Source organism: Atractosteus spatula, chromosome 8, assembly GCF_055471065.1.
Source record: "Atractosteus spatula isolate fAtrSpa1 chromosome 8, fAtrSpa1.hap1, whole genome shotgun sequence".
Lineage (NCBI taxonomy): Eukaryota > Metazoa > Chordata > Actinopteri > Semionotiformes > Lepisosteidae > Atractosteus > Atractosteus spatula.
This window is the reverse complement of record NC_142713.1, coordinates 27,587,071-27,603,371: the sequence shown is the minus strand read 5'-3', so window position 1 is coordinate 27,603,371 and position 16,301 is coordinate 27,587,071. Positions and strand designations below refer to the sequence as shown.

Here is a 16,301-nt window from a genome sequence, read left to right as displayed (position 1 = left end):
CTGAATCCATTCCACATAAACACATTGCCTTGTGGTGAATAAAGTAAACAAGTATTGCATACACTTAATGGAAAATAATAGCAAATCTGGAACTGTTTTTTTATTCATCAAATCACCGCTAAGTAAATAGATTTCCGGTTAATTTTTAAAGGAATTTCTAAAACATTTAACTGTGAAAAACAATTAGATGGTTTACAGACCGGAGATGTTTTTAAATTAACTATGCTGGTCTTTGCCCTGTATGGCACATCTAGCTGTTGTAAAATGAAATTGATTAAATGTCTTCTTAACATATCCCATACTGCAATTCAACAGTTCCAATGAAACCATTCCCTAGTAATAAGGGAGGGAAAAATAAAAGGCTCAGTTTTGTTTGGCATTTTCTCCTTAATTTCCACAGTTCTTGACATTATTAGCCCAAAGCTTACTAAGCTTTCTTTATGAGGGAACTTTAAATCACTCTGGGCTTTGGTAACAAGTTATAAATAATCACAACCCTGTATGAACCCTTGAAAATGTAGTTCAGTGAAAAGGGCAAAGCAAAGGGGGTAAAAAAAAGCCAAGACAAATGTTTTCATAATCATATATTGAAAATAGTTTAATATAAACACATTCAAATAGAAATACTACAAAGTAGTATTTTATACAAAACAGTTTAGAGATAATGTTCTTAGACTCCTTAATTATAATTCACAAAACAAAATTGCACATAAAACTTATTAAAGTCATCCTTGAGTACTGATGCTTTTGAGTGCACGGAACCAAGGTTTCACCGAGCATCTCATAGTGGACTCTTACATTTTCACCAGTCAGCAGTCTGTAGCAGAGTCTCACAAGTGGAAAGGCCACTGTGGGGCCATTAAAATGCCACCCTGGCAGCTACTTCATATGCCAGTCCATTTACCTGCAGATTACGTTGTAAAATAAAACCTGAAATAACCTTTCAAGATTTTCTGAAGAATCGAGACAAAACATCATCGGGAGACATTCTGCCTTCCTAAAAAACATGTAAACATTAACACCACAGAAAGATGTCACAGGCATTAACTTGATCCTCAAGTAAAAAAAAAACAACTAAAAAAATGACAGTACGAAAAAAAAAGTAGGAACAAATAAGTTAAAAGAAAAAAAAAACATCTGTCATTTTATAGAACCATACTTACGTACATGATGCAAGGAGAGTCTTAAAAGAGGCCCAGAATTTGGACATTCAGGAGTCCATATATCTTCAATGATCGGAACCTGATTTGCAAATGTTCCCTGGTATCAGGAAAGAATACTGTATTGGACAGAACTGACAACTTGCAAAGTCTGCCTCTCGCAAACTTTTTTTTTTATTTCTTGGAGAATTATCTCATTTGGCCATTAGGTTTTGGGGATGGAAGACTAACTGTACCAGTTGTTCAGTGATCCTTTCCCTCTGTTCTGTTTGAGCCTAAATTTAAGGGCTCGTCTAGACTCACTCCCATCTCTTGGCACTTGTCAACAAGCTTTCTCAGCTTATCAGTTTTACCTCCTTCTGCAGCTTCGTAAAGGAGCCGCTGCAAAGAGAAAACAAGGAAAGCACCTTGTCAGTAATACAATCCAGCATGAAAACCATTTACAGAATAGTTCGTAAAAAGAGCAATAAACATGAAGTGAAAAAAAATTACATCTTTCCATAGCATGGCACAGAGAGGCAGCTTTAGAAGAGCTTGGCGATAAAGGTGGCGAACCTAGAAAACAAAGATGGCAACTTGTTGGTGGCATAAGAAAAAAAAATAAAGGCATTCACTATACATTGACATGTCAGTGCAATCCATAATTTTTTTGCCTGCTGGGAAAACTGAACTCCTTTATAACATGGCTGAAGCAATGCCCCAACACCAACATAAGCAAGCATTTCATTGTTGATATTAAATTTGTATTAATAGCATCTGCACTAAAAAACTAGATTAGGCTATACAATGCATATGAAAGTGAAAAGATTTGCTTCATTTGATCATCATCAATTGGAACGACAAAAAAGGATCATCGCATTGATTATACATGATCTAGATTAATGACAATATTTATTGATATTATTGAGACGGGCAAGTCAGATTCTAGTAAGACAACCAAATAGTCAATTTCAACAAGGACCATATTTTTAAGTGAAAACCAATAACTCTCACGACAATGGTAATAGGCAGGAGAGTGGATCCATTTCATTTCTGAGGATTATGTAACAGAGGTAAGGTGAAAGACACTAGTCCCCTTAGAAACTAAGCTGGAAACCCCTTGTATGGATGTTTTCACTGTATAAACATTACAAGAAAATTAAACCCCCGAGAACAAACGCACAAAAAACTCTGGAAATCTCAACAAAGAGAACACATGCAAGAAGAGGCTAAAATGGTCTACGGATACTTGTCATAAAAAAAGGATACTACAGGTAATTTGAACTCTGTCATTTGTCTCTGCCCACTTTCATAAACTTACCTCTGCATGCCCCTTTAGCTCATTCTCAACAGCAATGGCTCTAAGGATACATAAAGGCAAAACAGGATGTCAGCATAAATCAAGCAAGGAGGATATTAGGAAGTTCAGAACAAAAACATCCTTTGTTGAGAAAGATTCTACCGTATCATTACAGTCACATTATACCTTGAGGGAAAAGTTTTCACTATAAAGAGACTTACATTTTCCAGTTTGCAAGACAATTTGGAATGCTAGTGGTCAACATTCTGGCCTGCAGTTTTAGATGCTGAATATTGCCATCACGCCATTCCTGTCGCAGCAACCTAGACAATAACAAAGAGACTAATATTCCAGCCATTACAAAATGATCCTGAAAAACAAGTTATTTCTTTGAAATTTTTCGTTCACATTTTTCTGACAGTCAGGGGAAGAGGCCAATTTACAAAAAAACAAAGCACCGAACAAACGCTCGAAAACACAGCTGAAAAAGGACAAAAAAGCAGATATAACTAATAAGCCGAAATGAGATTCAATGATCTGAGACTGGAGAGCCTTCAATTCTCACCACAACACAATGCTTATGTTTTCTGTAGAACAAAAATCAAATACCCATATGTGAACTAAAACCATTTCAGATCACATTCAGCATGGAAAACTGGGATTACTGGTGCAGCTAATCTTGTATGTTTTTTGGTACCTTAGTGCCAGCTCAGTATTTGTTGGCATGATGTATCTGAGTCTTTCCAAGGCAGAGGACTGCTGAGACTGAGGAAGGCAGTCCAGATAGAAGGATATAACCTGTGGAATACATGGCAAATCTTTCAGAGGACAAACTGGGCACTTCAAACAAACATATCTAGAACGAAATAGGATTATTTCTAATTTATAACTTCAAGTCTGACAAGCAACTGACATGACAACTGGACCTAACTCAGCAAGACACAGTTAGCTTTTGCTTTCTGAAGATCATAAAGGGAGATATTTAATCTAAGGAGATTACAGTCTATCTGGTAGGATCACCGGCACATGGGACTCCTTAAACACAGTTTCCTGTAATGCGAGGAAATGGGCCACAAAGGCTATTCCTCCTTTAATCGACAAGACCGTGAAGGCCAACGCATAGCTGTTTGCACCCAGGCAATAGATTGGCTACTTTTTTATACTTTTCCCCCTACTGTGAATCTCAGAGCCCAGAGCAGACAGGTTAGTTTTATACATTGGTGGAGCTATATAGAACTATACTTCATTTTCGGCAATGTAAATCTAAGGTAAAGTTGGAAGTATTACATGGGAAATGCCAAAAAGAGACAAGATTTCATTTTATGCAATACTGTTGGCATGAAAGCTGACATAGGACTAATACCCTACATCAGACATTTTCATTTACATGCTTTGACAGAGCTTGATTTTGACTGATTTACATTCCCCTGAAAAACCTCAGTATTATGTCTGAATTTCTCCAGTCTATTACTGAGAAATGTTTAAACACATAGCAGATTTCAACAGGTTTATAAGTACCAAAAAAAGATACTGCTTTTTACAAAAGCTACCTTTTTAATCCGAAACTGACTAATGTGATCAAAGACAAACTGTCCATTGACAATTTGAAATACTTCACATCTTGTTTACCTTAATACCAAGTGCCACACACATGAAGTATTAAGAATTGTTACTTTGTGACCTGAACAACAAATGTGATCATGTGCAGTGATATATTCAAATATTAGAAACTAATTCTGGATGTGCCACTGGGTGGGGAAACTTGTGATACAGTTGTGCAGCTTTTACCGACAGCCCACCCAATCTACAAACTTGTCAGTTTTGAAGAATGTGTGTTTCCACAACGACCAGAGGCATTCAGTTTTACAATAAAACATCTCTTCAGTCTTTCGCAACGCAAAGGGTTTGTAAATTGGAATACAAGCACTTTCCAACTACTGTACTTTTATTTTCTAGAATGTAGAGTATTACACATTTAGGAAAGTAAGTAGTTCTGACCGGCACTCTTGTTTAAAACTTCAAAATGTCCAAACTACCATACTGCTAAAGGCAACCATTGAAAAGCCACTGAATATTAAAAACGTACATGCTGAACATGTCAATTCAAAGAGCTACTTATTTTCCAACAGGACTTGTGCTGGAAGGTCCAATGTTTGTTCACTGGCATATTTGAGGTGGCTCAAATATGGCAGTCAATGGGAATAGCAATGCATAAAGGCAGCCTAGGGCCAATTATATGCATGTGTTCATATATATATACACATACATTAAGCCAGCCGTTTTATTCTGAGACTGTTCACACTTGGGAAAAGGTGGCTCTGCAATGGCCCAGGGCCATCCTAAACATAAGTATGAAAGGGGTCTCAATCATACCCAACCCCAGCAAAGCACAGTCAACTGCAAGCCGCTACTTGGGGAATCTTGGTTGCAGCCAGATAATGACATACTTGAAGCCCACATCTGAAACCAACAACATCTGGAACATAGGGCTCAGACTGCACTCCGAATGAGCGCCTTCACTGGTTGAGCCACTCTGGAGCCTTCCAGTAGTTGCTGGTTTTGCTTGACTTGCTTTGGTAAAACATTACAATCTGTCGCTTCCACAATAAGAGGCACACATTTTCACAATACACAAGTGCTGTGCATCAGAAAACGGTTTTGATCGAGAGAAACACTGACAAGATGTTTTCCTTCAAGTCATTAAGAGAATACATTGTAGGACACAAAGCTAAAGTATTCTACTACAGGAGAATAATTTAAACACAGGACTTCCCACTTGTAATGCAAAGGCTTATCTTCTGTTCGCCATCTGGTCAGCAGATGATGGAAAAGATGCTCTCTGAAGCACAACGAGTTTCTTTACCTTATTGTGGAACTGGAAGTTGGTCCAGTAATCTGCACTGCTGAAAGGAACAGTAAATCTCGTGGGAACCGTCACCAGGCACCGGTGCACGAGATCTGTAAACATTTTGAAGTCTCGGTTCTTAAATTTGGATCCAATGAGTCTACTACTAGTAAAAAGGAGATAACTGGAAAGAGAACAACACTGTTAGATTTGAAGCAGATAAACCACAAATACAGCTTCTGTAAGACTGGAAAGACGCTTTGCCACGAAAGATGCCGTTTCTTTTAAGGCTCAAAATAAAGATGGCAAAACTAAAGAGTTTGACTAATAAGTGAACAGAGAAGGATAATAAGTCATGGCGCATGCTTAAGTGCTCGATTGTTAGTAATGTTCCAGACCCAAGCACAGAGATTCTCTAGTGCTTCCAAATGCCATTCTAAAAGGGTTTAAGGGAGAGCAAGGCAAAATGGGGACACGTCAGTTAATCCCCGAGTACAAGAAAACCTACTATTAACTACTGAGTGGAACATATGCTAAGGATGATTCAGCAGACTAAATATTAATGAAAGGATTATTTACTTACTCCAGCCACAGTCTTTGCACTACATCATGTTGCATTACAGTGCCCAGGGCCCTCTCAAAGGCGTCTACTGCTTCCCCTACATTGGCATGAACAGACTGCCACAAGCTGTTTTAAGAAACATATTTCACGTTAACCAATGAAAGCATAGGGAAAGTGTGCTGAAAAAAGGTTTGTATGAATTTTTCAGAGTATGCAGGTGCTAATTAACAACAATGATAGAAGATTCAAATAATCTGCCAATACATGATATTGCAAGACTGCAAAGAGCAATGTTATTTGGTAAGAGATTATTTTACTTACCAATAGATAAGCCACATGAAGGGTATCTGCTTATTGAGCGAATCGCCAACTTCTTGTTTGATACAAGGTGCCCTGAAATGATTCTGCACTGGGATATTGAGGAGATGGCTAAAAAGAAAAAAAAGTGAAGGCAGTGTGTAATTCTGTCCATTTTTAGACTGATTTTTTAAAATATTCCTAAAAATACAACTAATGGACTAACAATTTTAAATTAGGATGGTTTTATGCTTCTCATTTCTAAATTAAAAATGCATTTTAGCTAATCCTCAAAATGGAAAAAAATATATGATCTTTTCCACACCTATGCAATCTCTTTCTACATTTGGGCCAGTGGTTTGACTATATCTACTCTTGACAAGTGGAACCAACCTGTATGAATCTTAATTTCTTTAAAATATGGACAAATATAAATAATAAATGGGTAACCAACCCCTACAAGGTAGAAGATGCAAATTAGCAAAGGTACCTGTACAGGTATTCTGCCATGCAAGACAGGTTCAAACAAGGAACCAAACGCTGTCACAATTTTTCCCAAAGCCCTGACGTATGTCCAAAGTTATCTTAAAAGTCAGTCTTATCACTTATTGCCTGCAAGAAGAATCCATAAAACAGCCCACTACCGCATCACGACCAGCTGGTTATTTTTTGATGGCAGAGCCACACACAGGCTATTATTTAACTATTTTACTGAGACAAACCAAAAGACCATAAACAGCGTTGACATCCCAAAAGTTAGGAAGTTTGCATTAGCCAGCACAGGTAATAACCATCACTGCAAACTCCAGCTCTGAGAACCACAACAATGAGTTTGCATAACTGATTTTTGCATAACATACTCAAGTCTAAAGATGCACATAATTCCAGAAACATGAGTAACTAATTGCAAAAATTGGCCTAAATGCAGAATAATGGCTTTTAATAAGGCGAATCTTAAGAAATTTAAAAATACTGAAAATGATCTAGACCCCTGCTAAATGAATTTATCGTATAACGTGTACCTTGTCATCGTTTTAAATACAAGTTATGCATTTCAAAAAATACTTTAAGCTGAGGATTCTATAAAAAAAACAAGCAAAGCAATAATTATTCCATATACAGCGCACCAATGTTTGGTCATTCGTGTTTAAACAGTAATGGCATCTCAAAACTGTTTGTTTTAGCATGCGAGAAAGCATCCCGTTCAGTTCAACCAAAAGTGACATTAAAATGACTAATACCGTTTGCTTAATTATCACCTAACAAGTTAGGAACTATCGCTAAAAGACCATCACAGAGATGAAAAATCAATTTAGAAGTTCCTGAAGCATAGAGCAACCCTTAACTGACAATATACTTCATTGTTTTACCTTTTTTCCACCCCCTGAGAAACCTACCGCAAAACATTTACAGGATGCTGTTCACTCGCTGCAGTTTCACAGAAAGACATAACAAATTCCTGAAACAGAGGGGCTATGGTATGCGATTTTTCCTGTGTAGAAACAGATAAGATTATGTTGGTTAGAGTATATATGTCAGTGTTAGAAACTTACCGGGTTTTCTTGTCATTAAAAAACTGTTGTATGTGAACCTTTTAATCAGTGTTACTGTTGCACCTGTCAATATAATAGTAGATACCTAGACGTACATGTCAGGATCCCACAAGGATTTAAAATGATTCAGCTGTTTTTCGAACATTTGCAATCTGTAAAACAATTTTAATCAATTTGTAAACTAAGATACTTGGCACATCGGAGACAAAATGCACTTCATTGTCCTCAAAAGAACCAAATGTAAAACTTAGCATGATGCTAACAGTTTTTCAATGAGCTTTTTACAAAGAGAACTTCAAGAACAACTAGTTCTCCATTCGTGGGACAGGGCAGAGATGTTCTTGTTAGCCTGATTTTCAAGATTCACTGCCACCCGATACTAGCTCATCCTGAACTGCCATAAACGGCAATGTATTACCCAGAATCTGATCGTACCCTATCAAACAATACCCACAACGTAGACATCCTGGAGTACCAACAAAAATCTAGCCTACGTAAGGCCATACATTGTTTCTGCAGTTTTAAAGATTTCAAATTAGAAATATTAACTTAATCCAACATTAAACCCACTCTTTTCAAGGCAGTTATCATTTTAAAACATTTAAGTACTGGGACGAATGTTGTGACAACTGTGCTTAAAATGTTTAAACAATTAACTGAAAACTCAGCCTCTAAATTCTTGTCAAATTACTATGTAGAAAGCGTATGTTGTTTCTCCTTCTTGCTTTCAGCTGGCTACTTTTTTCTTAAAAAACAAATCCTACCATGAAATAATTCTTTGCTCACGACTGGTTTTGAGAACAGATCATCCAAAACAAACCTCCATAGCGACAGTATGACAGCTGCCTTTATGTTCTCTCATTCGTTTCATGAACTGTTCCATTCAGTTGTACACAGCACTCTTTCCTTTAGCACCCACTTATCCTCAAAGTAATGCGTCGTTAAACAAATGTAACCGATTTTGTAGTATTTGTACATTCACATATCTAACGTCATCGTTCCACGACCAGTTTTGAGAAGTATTCTCCATGTTCAGGCATAACACTATGCAGAATTTCTTTAGCATACTTTGTATTTAGGAAAACAGCAGTTGTTTCAGGTGTAAAAGCATCAACACATTCCAATCCAGCACTAATGTCAATCAGTCAAATCTTTGGTACCTGATTCAAAAGATTTTTCAAAGTCACTATCTTTGCTACCAGTTTTAGCATTGATTCCCTGTGGACTTTGCTGGGAGTCTTTAATTACATTAGTGAGGAAAACTGTGGACAATTTCTCCCCACCAGGAAGGAAGCGGCACTTTAGTTTCAGGTGTGATCAAGCTCCAGGGCTACGATTGTCATCCGAAAATATGTTTTTGCACATTTTACAGTTCACTAATTCTAATTCTTTACTGTTTTCTTTCAAGATTAAAATATTTCCAAGCATCCGATTATCTTATTGAACTATTATCATTGTGTCACTCTCACCTTAGAACAGACTGTTCTATTGATCTTGGTAAATGCCAGTTTAATTACCTACTGAACAGTTACCTTTTCCATGTTAGTTATGTCTTAATGTAGCTGAACCAGCAGAGCACCAAATAAAAAAAAAATCAGCTCCTCACAGTGACATGCCAGAAAGGTAATCAGTTTTGTGCTTGGAACAAGTTTTTTGTTGATCAAAAATTCTGATCTGCACCATTACCAAAAATAAAAACCCATAGTTGACCTGCATGTTTTGACCCTAACCTGACTGGCCTTGAGTGTCACCTTGAGAGTTACTGCAGGTGCCTATAACAAAATTCAGGAAATTAGTTAATTTAGGGCAGAGTCCTGTATGTGCTGAAATTATTCTGTAAAAAATACAGCTCAGCAAAATGTGAGCTTGTGAGATCAAAACTAGCAAGACACCTACGGACTTATTTTAGGGTTCAAAATATGATTTTTGTAACTCACCTGTAACACAAGTAATCTGCAAGCATTATAGAAGATCTTCCCATTATGAGGATTGTTTTTCAGAGCACCAAGCCAAACTTCAAAGGCTTTTTCAGTCTCTTCTTTCTGAATGTACAGCTCAGCCAGAGATTCTAGCAATTCACAGCAAGAAGGACAAGACTCCAAAAGTGTCTCGCAAAGCCTGACAGCTGCCTCCCATCTAACAAAGAAGAAAAACATTAGTGTCTAGTTAAATGCCATCAAAGCCAGGAAAGATGCGCCCTGAATGAACATATTACCTCCCCAAAAGCTGATTCAGCAGAATCATGTTTCTATACAAAGGCAAGCAATCTGTAATCCTCTCTTCAAGGGAAGAGCTCTCATCAGTACATTGGCACACAGCATCTGTAAAGAATAAACCACGTTATGCGAGTTCTAACCAATTCTAAAAACTGATATCAATGAATTTGACTTTTTAAATATAACACTTTCTTATACAGTCTATACATTCATTACATTCTGGGAAAAGCACCTTGAAAGGTTCATTTACATATCCCGGTCTGTTAAGGCAGAAAATATTAGACGGATCATAATGATAGATTAAAGGGGCATTTTTGTAACACTTAAAATATATGATTTGTATTATTTCAATAGAAGAAAAAACATCAGAAAAATACAACCTATCTTCAAGGACACAAACAAGTAAAAATTACAATGCAAATTTCAAGTGAATGCTCTTCCTTTGTAAGATTTTACAATTCCAAAGTCTGCTGTCAAGGACAGGTCAGAGTTGGGAACTGAAGCAAGCCATTCATACAGTTACGCAATATTTATGTTTAGTATTTCAGCTCAGACAGTAAAAAGTTCAACATCAAAGAATCTTGGTGTATCAAGAAAAAGGCAGAATCATAAATGGAATTCAGATTGGCAAAGACCCCATTGTAAATTGAAGATTTTTTTTCGTGCTTTCTCAGTTTTTACTCAATACAACCTTATCGATCTCTGCTCAAGTACAATGGCTTCCGAGACAGCTATAAAGCGGTTTCAAGTTAAGCCATGCTGCACTTTGATAATAAACTATCCGGTGTCCTGAGTCTGGTATCAGGTAGCAAAAGTCCACTGATAAGAGCTCAAAAACATTTAAATGAGATTCCCAGTAATGACTGTTATGCAACAGAAACCACCAAATGCCTGTGATGTGCCCTGTCTACACAACTCACTCATCTTTAACGAATTAACATTTAGTAGGCAGAGATGAACATCCAGGATTGTGTATTTTGGCAAATTTGTCTATCTGTAGTCAGAAGAAGCTGTAAATTTACTAGTTGCTGGTATGGTCCAATTTTTGGATCATAGTGCTGTTTCTGACATTATGAATAATAGCTTTAGGAGGACAATCTCAGTAATTATTCCACACACTGCTATCCATAAATTGCTGCTTAAAAGAAGGCACTTGGCAGCACCAGTTTTCAGAGTAAGACTCCTGAATGAGAAATTATTTTGACATGCGTGCAAAACCCTGTAATTCAAAACGGTTATTAATGGGAAAGAATCAGAACGTAAGTGTAGCTTCCTTATTTCACTTGCCTTCAAATAGTGCAAGGAGCATGTCAGGGTCAGTCTTCACATCTTTTGGGGACTGCCAAGGAATGAAAAAAAATTCCCTAGAAACGATTCTGGACAGGTTTGAGTTTGCTGGATCATACAAGCTGCTGGGAAGGCTGTTAAATTCGGCGAGATGAATGTAAGCCAACCAGGCCAGGCACCGATCGCTTCTAGTGAGGTGCTCGGCAATGCTTCTCTCATTGCTTGTCGATTTCAAAGCATTCTGAAAAGAAAGAAAAAATTCCCACATTAAGATCAGAAAGGACAAAGGTCGGGATATTTCATAAAGCACTTTAAAATCTGATGTTCTGTTCTACTTCCTAATCAAATTATTCCCAAGAATGTCTGAAATCACTGCACATCAGCAATGGAATCTACTCTTGTATTATAGTCTTATGTCAAATAAAAGGATTGATTAGTAGGCTAGTCACACCACATGACTAACATGTAAAGAAAACTATTCTGGCTTATTTCCCAAAACGTTTTATAACAGACTTAAGTAGCCTGTCAGACACATATGGTATAACACTACGTGTTAGATGGAGCAAAAACTACACAATTATGACTTGAGGTAATTTAAAAAAAGATGCAAAAAATTGGCCTCTATTCAATCTGAGATGGAACACCTCACATTCTTAACTGATTACACATATTATAGACTGAACACTATATATTCTTATTTTGTCTGCTCTAGACTGTTAGCAAGCTCCATCTTGAAACTGTCCAGAATAGCTTAGTTAAGGATTTAAATACAACAATGAAGCATGTCACCCTGCTTTCAGACTCTTTGTGTTGACTTTGAGCTCAAGTGCATTATGATTCTTCTTTCAACTCACAACTTTGGTTTACCATGCTTTAGCTCTGCCATATTTTACTCTCAGTCTACTGGAGTGCACCCTGTGTTAGAGAGCAATGTTTGCTCTAGAGTTGCAGAATTCAGTTCTAGTTGAAGGCTCAGTCTCTCCCATGAAAGGAGTTCAAATCAGTCTGTTGATTCAGAGTTGTAAGGTTTAGCTCTTGTGAAGTGGAAATAACAAAAAGCAAGATATATGCATTATACACAAGCCTAAGCCTACAGAGAATAAATCAGTAATCAAAAGAATATGCCCAAACATAAAGAGAAAAAAGTGTAAAGCCATTTTGTCAAACACAAGACAAATTAAGCTATAAAAGCAATAAACCTCCATTTCAGTAATGTAATTAATAAGGTTAATTACAAATGGTAACAAGGTGAAAAACCACCATTATCTTTTAGACAGACCTGGAGGAGAGCAAGGGCATTCTGATGCCTGCCTGTGAACAGGCTGAGTTGAACTCGATACAGCAGCGACTCCAGTAACTGGAAGGACACCAGTTCTGATTTGTCTCCCCCTGCTGTGCCCAGTAGGTATTGCATGATGCGACCGCAAACATAGTCCTTCCCGTCAAAGGAGCTCTCAAGATTCAGGAACTGAAACAAAAGGAAGACTTTTTTTTTTTTAGACTTCCTGGCAACTCGCAAATTATAATCAGCTGCAAAATACAACTTCACAAATTACATCTCAAGACACAACATGGGTTTTAGAGTGAACTCCAGCTCTGGAGTTGCTCCTGAGGTCAGCAGTACCGCTGCAGCTTGTCTCCATTTCTGTTTCCCCATTTATCTACCCCCTGATCTAACAGTAGGTAACGTACAGCAGTGATGCCACCATGCTATACCAGTGGCACTGGCAAGTCAGGAAGCCACATTGCAATAAACTCTTTTGCCAACACGCCATGCGTCTTCGTCTTCATGCGGGTCTCAAAACAAAAAGACTCGATGCAATTGTAACCAACTGCACATGTGAGCGCTAGTGAAGCCAGAAGCAAAAACAAAATTTTTCATTCAGTGAAAAGGCTGCTTATCGTATAGATAGAAGTGCCATATAGGGCACATTTAATGGGTATTCTGTCAAAATAACATTTCAAGAATCCAGAAAGCAAGCCTTTCATCTCAGAATGATTGGCTTAGAGGTTTTAATGGACTAGAACTCATTAAAACATAAAATGTCAAATAACTGCTCATGATCACTGCAAGCTGCTGAGCTGGTCTTTGCAGAATTTTTTCCCCTCATTCAAAAATGTGGCAGAGTAGAAAAAAACGCTCGTTCTACTTCATTATCTGCAGGTTACTGTCATGTCTTTCAAGCTAATCTACCATAAAAGGCACTTCTTACCAAGAAGAAGCCTTGCATATACAACAGTTAAAATTCTTTGCATCTTTGGTTTCGGAAAGCAGCTTGAAGAGATTTAAGAACAGCAATTCATTACCTAACTTGGATTTAATCCAGAAATTGCAACAATGGAACGCATTTTTCTTCAATTGCCATACAGTGGCATAACACCATATTTCTTTAGTGTCTTGGGAATTTAGTAACTTGATTTTAAATAAAAATTCTGCTTATTAGAAAGCTGTTGCCACAGAGTGGAAATAGAACACTAGTGTTATGCGCCATTTTTGGAACTTTTACTGCAGATTTCCTCACCTTCCACCACACTTGGTAGTCAGGAGCATACTCCACAGCGGTCTCGCACATTTCTTGCACTTCCTCCTTTGTTCCTCGTTTGGAGAAAAGGCTGAGGTAGTGACACCAAACTTCCGGATTCTCGCGATTGTGTTCTAGAGCTCGGGCCAACGTGTTTAAGGCGGAATCCAAACATTCTGATGATGAACTAGACAGAAGAAGAAGTCCTTCAGTTCTGTGAAAGGGGGGTGCGATGCGTTTCCCACTGGGTAGTAAAACTAGGAAAGTTCAATCTCCAATTCGTTTTCAGTGTTATGAGATTCCAACGTCACAAAGCAAAATGATATCGAGTCAAGCCTCAACTCCTCACAGTATTACATAACCATCTTGCAACTATTTTTATAAATGCTACAATACTAAAGTACTGCTTAATTTGTAGTTTTGAATCACATTCATTGTGTTCAGAACAAAACTGAATTCTGAAGTTTTAAGATTTTTATAAATTCCAAACAGTAAGATTAAGAATAAATTTTACTTCACTTTGTAGTACAAAATAACTTCTTGCAAAACTGGCGTAGAGTTAAAAAAGAATTAAAGGTCCACCTACCTATCTTTCTGGCTGAGGTACTTGTAGGCTAACTTTATCCACAATTGTACATCTCTGGAGCTTTCCAATACACTTGCTTCCAAGTTGGATATGTCATCGGTTTCGCTGGTAAAATACCGGACGTCATCTGGAGTCACACACGCATCAAGAGCAGAACTGTTTCCCCAGGAAGACTCTGAACAATGTTCTGCAACATCAACATTTCATTTTCATTCAAACACTTTAGAGGATACGCACAAAAAAAAACAAAAAAAAATGTGGTGACATTGGGCTCCCTGCCTTACTTAAACAGTAAAATCATACACCCCCAGTACAGGACGGGCTTGCTGATCACAGGTTCAAGCCTTGGTTACTATCCACCTGACCAGGGATTCTTCAAGTGGCAGCACCAAGCCAATTGTGCCATGTGCACAAAGGTGGAATTAGTTGGTACAATCCCAGGCCCTCTAGAAAACGACTGTGCTGCCTAAGACGTCTCTTTAAAAGACAAGTGGCTTTTAGAAGACTGACTACATTTCCCCATTCTGCAGGCTCACATCTGATAGCCAAGACACAAAAATCACACTATTCCAAATTGAGTCAAATAATAGCAAAACAAATATCGATTTTTTTTAAACAAATGGGGGAATACATCAAAGTATTGATTTGTGCACCTCTTCAGTCAGTCTACAAGAACAATTCAATACAGATTTCAGCTTTCTAAGCATCACTCTTATTGTTCCTTGGCTGAGGTCTTTTACGGGTTCTACAGAGTTTTAATCCTGTTGAGAAACAGGGTATTTCTCACCATACTTGACAGGTCCTGCATTTTCCTCATCTTCATCACTACTATTGCTGCCGGTCTCGGGCTCTGCTTTTGTCAGCTGCTGGGGCCTCCATTTCCTAATGTCCTTACAGGTCGTGTAAGGGGGAACTGTAATAAAATGCACAAAAGTTATAACAATTAAGACATTAGAAATGCCTGCAAATTATGCAAAGGGGTCGTTTGCCTTCATGCAAAATGACAATCCATTTACTTGGGTCTGAGGTGGACACAAACAAGTAAAAAGAATACAACTCATGCATGTCTCATGACTTCATACAGTACTTCCTTTTAAATGGGTATAACCTGAATACTGCTCCCGAGCTTTCCAAAATTATCCACACTAATGAAACCAGAGTACATTCACCATGTACACAATGCAAGAGAAATGCCATTCAAGAAAATGCCACCAAAGCTTAAAACACTATAATTCAATGCCTTCAAATGCATAAATATATACACTATTAAGACAAATGCCTCTAGAGAAAGAAACAGGTGTACACAAGCAAATGACTGTAACGCTCAATTCTAATGAAGTGATACAAGTCTCTTTCTTAATGGGTTGCAGGTAACAAATACTCACTGTGGCCTTTGCTCTCGTTTACTTTGCTCACAAGGAGAACTGCCATCTGGTCTGTTCCCATTCGATCCTTGTTCATTCCAAACAGCTTGTTGATGTACTTCTCTGAAGAGACAATAAGTAGTTCAGTTGGATTCTAGCAATTTGGTTAAGAATATGAAACCAGCTAGATAGGTTACAAACAAGAGGAGGCCATCTGACCTTTCTCTCCGCACGTACGAAAACAATCACCCCCTGCATTCCACTCTGATTGCAGTCATCTTAATCCCCCTCACCCTCTTCTCCCCATCATTACCCTTAATCTACACAAGCGCTGTGAACCATCACAGCTGCTAAATAAAGCAAGTGTACAATCCTGGGATATGTGCATGTACCTATACATTTCCATTTCTCACTACTGAATTTTCAAACAGCTGCTAGCATTGCAGCCTTTTCTTGTTTTAAGTTCATATGCAAAGAACGATAAGCATCAAAATTGTATTCTTTACGTGACAGAACAGAAAAAAATACACAAGGATAACAGAATTGCTCAAAATCATCCCTGTATCTATAATATCATAATGTTTATCTGGATTCTTCAACCTTTCTGAAAATATAATCTTTGAGGATACT

The 16,301-nt window shown here is 37.7% G+C and overlaps 1 protein-coding gene across 3 annotated transcripts in view; it reads right to left on the bottom strand.

Moving 5' to 3' along the window:
* Window positions 1-571: 571 nt before the first annotated feature.
* Window positions 572-16,301, bottom strand: part of zfc3h1 (zinc finger C3H1-type containing) — a 33,137-nt gene continuing 17,407 nt past the window's right edge. The window contains exons 19-35 of one of the 3 annotated variants that reach the window (XM_088923187.1): window positions 15,693-15,794; window positions 15,095-15,220; window positions 14,308-14,494; window positions 13,722-13,908; window positions 12,479-12,667; window positions 11,200-11,440; window positions 9,912-10,017; window positions 9,634-9,832; window positions 7,541-7,635; window positions 6,168-6,275; window positions 5,868-5,972; window positions 5,303-5,468; window positions 3,137-3,237; window positions 2,661-2,762; window positions 2,461-2,500; window positions 1,653-1,715; window positions 572-1,541 (exon numbers count right to left, since the gene is read on the bottom strand). In XM_088923187.1, the coding sequence (XP_088779313.1) occupies window positions 1,404-1,541; window positions 1,653-1,715; window positions 2,461-2,500; window positions 2,661-2,762; window positions 3,137-3,237; window positions 5,303-5,468; window positions 5,868-5,972; window positions 6,168-6,275; window positions 7,541-7,635; window positions 9,634-9,832; window positions 9,912-10,017; window positions 11,200-11,440; window positions 12,479-12,667; window positions 13,722-13,908; window positions 14,308-14,494; window positions 15,095-15,220; window positions 15,693-15,794 (2,255 nt within the window). In that variant the 3' untranslated portion in view covers window positions 572-1,403. Of the gene's footprint in view, window positions 1,542-1,652; window positions 1,716-2,460; window positions 2,501-2,660; window positions 2,763-3,136; window positions 3,238-5,302; window positions 5,469-5,867; window positions 5,973-6,167; window positions 6,276-7,540; window positions 7,636-9,633; window positions 9,833-9,911; window positions 10,018-11,199; window positions 11,441-12,478; window positions 12,668-13,721; window positions 13,909-14,307; window positions 14,495-15,094; window positions 15,221-15,692; window positions 15,795-16,301 lie in introns of those variants that run through there. The other 2 variants (XR_016091460.1, XR_016091459.1) reach the window with 2 other exon arrangements.